General features: G+C 38.0%; 1 protein-coding gene across 1 annotated transcript; it reads left to right on the top strand.

The window, feature by feature from the left end:
• Positions 1–508: 508 nt before the first annotated feature.
• LOC107826234 (putative galacturonosyltransferase-like 9) lies at positions 509–2,311 on the top strand. The gene has a single exon (XM_016653194.2). The coding sequence runs from the start codon at positions 965–967 to the stop codon at positions 2,027–2,029; it is 1,065 nt and encodes a 354-aa protein (XP_016508680.1). The 5' UTR covers positions 509–964; the 3' UTR covers positions 2,030–2,311.
• Positions 2,312–2,593: the final 282 nt, after the last annotated feature.

Below are 2,593 nucleotides of genomic sequence, written 5' to 3'. Positions count from 1 at the left end.
GACATATTTACACTTGTCCCGTAAAGTTCTCCCCCTAAACAAGACTCTCAAACCCCTTGTGGCTACATTCTATTTAATTTTAAATTATCGAAATACTATTTCAAACTCGAAAAAAATATAAGAATTCAATGGATCTTGACATATAAATATGGAAGAACAAAGAGATTGACGCATTTCACTAACACTTGATAAGAAAGTGAGCATACAACCCATTATTTAAAGTTAATAAATATGGAGCACTTCATATTTAACTAAATATTACTTCCCATAAGAGAATCGCAAATATTTCTAGACATTTTTTGAAGAAAATTCTATAAAAAATCTTAAAAGTATATATAAAAAATATATATTTATATGGCGGTTTGGTTTGGATTTTTTTATTCAATACCAAATAAAATCAAACTAAATTTATTCGGTTTGATTTGATTTTTCGATTTGGTGCGGTTTTCTGATTGGGTTCGTACACCCCAACCTAAAATAACTAACACCAACTGCTGAAACCCTTTTATTCCAACCTTTAATTTATAATCACCTCCACGTATATTAGCGCAAAATAAATTAATAAGCCATAATCTATTCTTCCCCCTAGGCTAAGCTCTCGTTCAACTGAATCACGCGCTCACAGTTTTTCACTTTACAATAAAGCAGTTTCGCATTAGCCCGTCCTCTATAAAACTGCCCATACCTTTCCAAAATTTACAGTAGAAAGTGACGGCAAACAGCAACGCAAATCTCCTCTCTCTCTCTACATGGTAACAAAATCAATTTGAATTATTCTTTTACCATTGACGATTCTTTAATATGTATATATACGGTTGTTTATTGACCATTCTTTGGTCATCTCCTTTTCCAGCTACTTGTCCACCTATTATTCCTTCCTTCTTCACCTCCACAATGCTGTACCAGTAGCCCCCAATATATATATACACACAACTTAACACTCACAAAATCGAAAAACCCAGATATGAATTTGTTTCATTCAGTCACAGGACTTTTTTGCCTCTTGATTCTTGGCGTTTTTCCTTTTGGGTGTATTGCGATTCGTCCAGTTAACAGTGACAGATTGTTCGGATTTACAGAGGCACCGGATTACAGGAATGGAGCGGCTTGTCCAGTAACGGAACAAGCTGAAACGATGTCGTATTGCGACCCGTCTTTGATTCACGTAGCGATGACGCTTGACTCGGAGTACCTACGAGGATCAATGGCGGCTGTACACTCAGTCCTCCGCCACGCGTCGTGTCCAGAGCACGTGTTCTTCCACTTCATATCAGCTGAATTCGATCCGGAATCCAACCCGCGGGTCCTGACCCGACTCGTGAGATCCATCTTCCCTTCTCTCAACTTTCAAGTGTACGTTTTCAGAGAAGACGGTGTATTAAGTCTCATCTCATCTTCGATCCGACTTGCACTCGAAAACCCGTTAAACTACGCCCGGAATTACCTGGGTGATATACTTGACCCGTGTGTGAACCGGGTCATTTATTTAGATTCCGATGTAATCCTCGTGGACGATGTTCACAAGCTTTGGAATGTTCAGCTTACCGGGTCACGGGTCATCGGAGCACCCGAATACTGCCACGCGAATTTCACCAAGTACTTCACAGACTCGTTCTGGTTCGACCCGATTTTGCCCCGGGTATTCGGGTCAAGAAACCCGTGTTACTTCAATACGGGTGTAATGGTGATGGATTTGGAGAAATGGAGGGAAGGTAATTACAGAATGAAGATAGAGAGTTGGATGAAATTACAGAAAAGGACAAGGATTTATGAGCTGGGTTCATTGCCACCATTTCTGTTGGTTTTTGGTGGAAATGTTGAGCCAATTGACCATAAATGGAACCAACATGGGCTCGGTGGGGATAATGTGAAGGGCTCGTGTAGGTCACTGCACCCTGGTCCGGTGAGCCTATTGCATTGGAGTGGAAAGGGGAAGCCGTGGGTTCGGCTCGATGAGAAGAAACCTTGTCCCTTGGATTATCTTTGGGAACCTTATGATTTGTACAAGCCAATCAGCAGAACCAAGTGAAAACTTCATCAATTCGGATTCTTTTTATTTTTCTATTTTCTTTTATTGGGTGATTCTTTGGTAGCATTGTACAGATTGATTAGTTGAAAGAGGAAATTAGTGGGTCATGGTTGAAATTTTGATGATTTAATTTTTTGGTGGGGATTAGAATATGTTGGTGGTTCCATTGATTGGAAATTTTTTGGGTGATTCATTGGATTTGTATGTACGGACATATTCAGAAAAGGAATAACTGTTATGAATAGTTTGTAATTTGGATACTATTTTGGATGCTACATTTAATGCACATGTTGTGAATAACTTAAAGATTAAATTTTCTACTTCATGTCTATTATCTTTATTTTTTATGCCTATAAAAGGTCATGTAATTGCAATGGAAAAATACACCAAAGTGAAAGAAGAAAATACTTCTCTCTTCTTTCTATCTCTTCTTATATACATTTTACTGCATTACTTTTATTTTATTACACGTTATCAGCATGAAGCTCTAATTTTATTCTTAGCTCCCGCTAAGTTGAGCCATATTTTATTAAGTATGTATCATTATAATCATCTTATTTATGG

The sequence above is a fragment of the Nicotiana tabacum genome, chromosome 16 (genome assembly GCF_000715075.1).
Source record: "Nicotiana tabacum cultivar K326 chromosome 16, ASM71507v2, whole genome shotgun sequence".
NCBI lineage: Eukaryota > Viridiplantae > Streptophyta > Magnoliopsida > Solanales > Solanaceae > Nicotiana > Nicotiana tabacum.
Note: the sequence above shows the minus strand (reverse complement) of the source record. Positions and strands in the feature narration are given on the sequence as shown.

What these genes read in the sequence shown, in the direction of transcription:
- LOC107826234 (XM_016653194.2), top strand. Translation starts at nt 965, where the DNA reads ATGAATTTGTTTCATTCAGTCACAGGACTTTTTTGCCTCTTGATTCTT.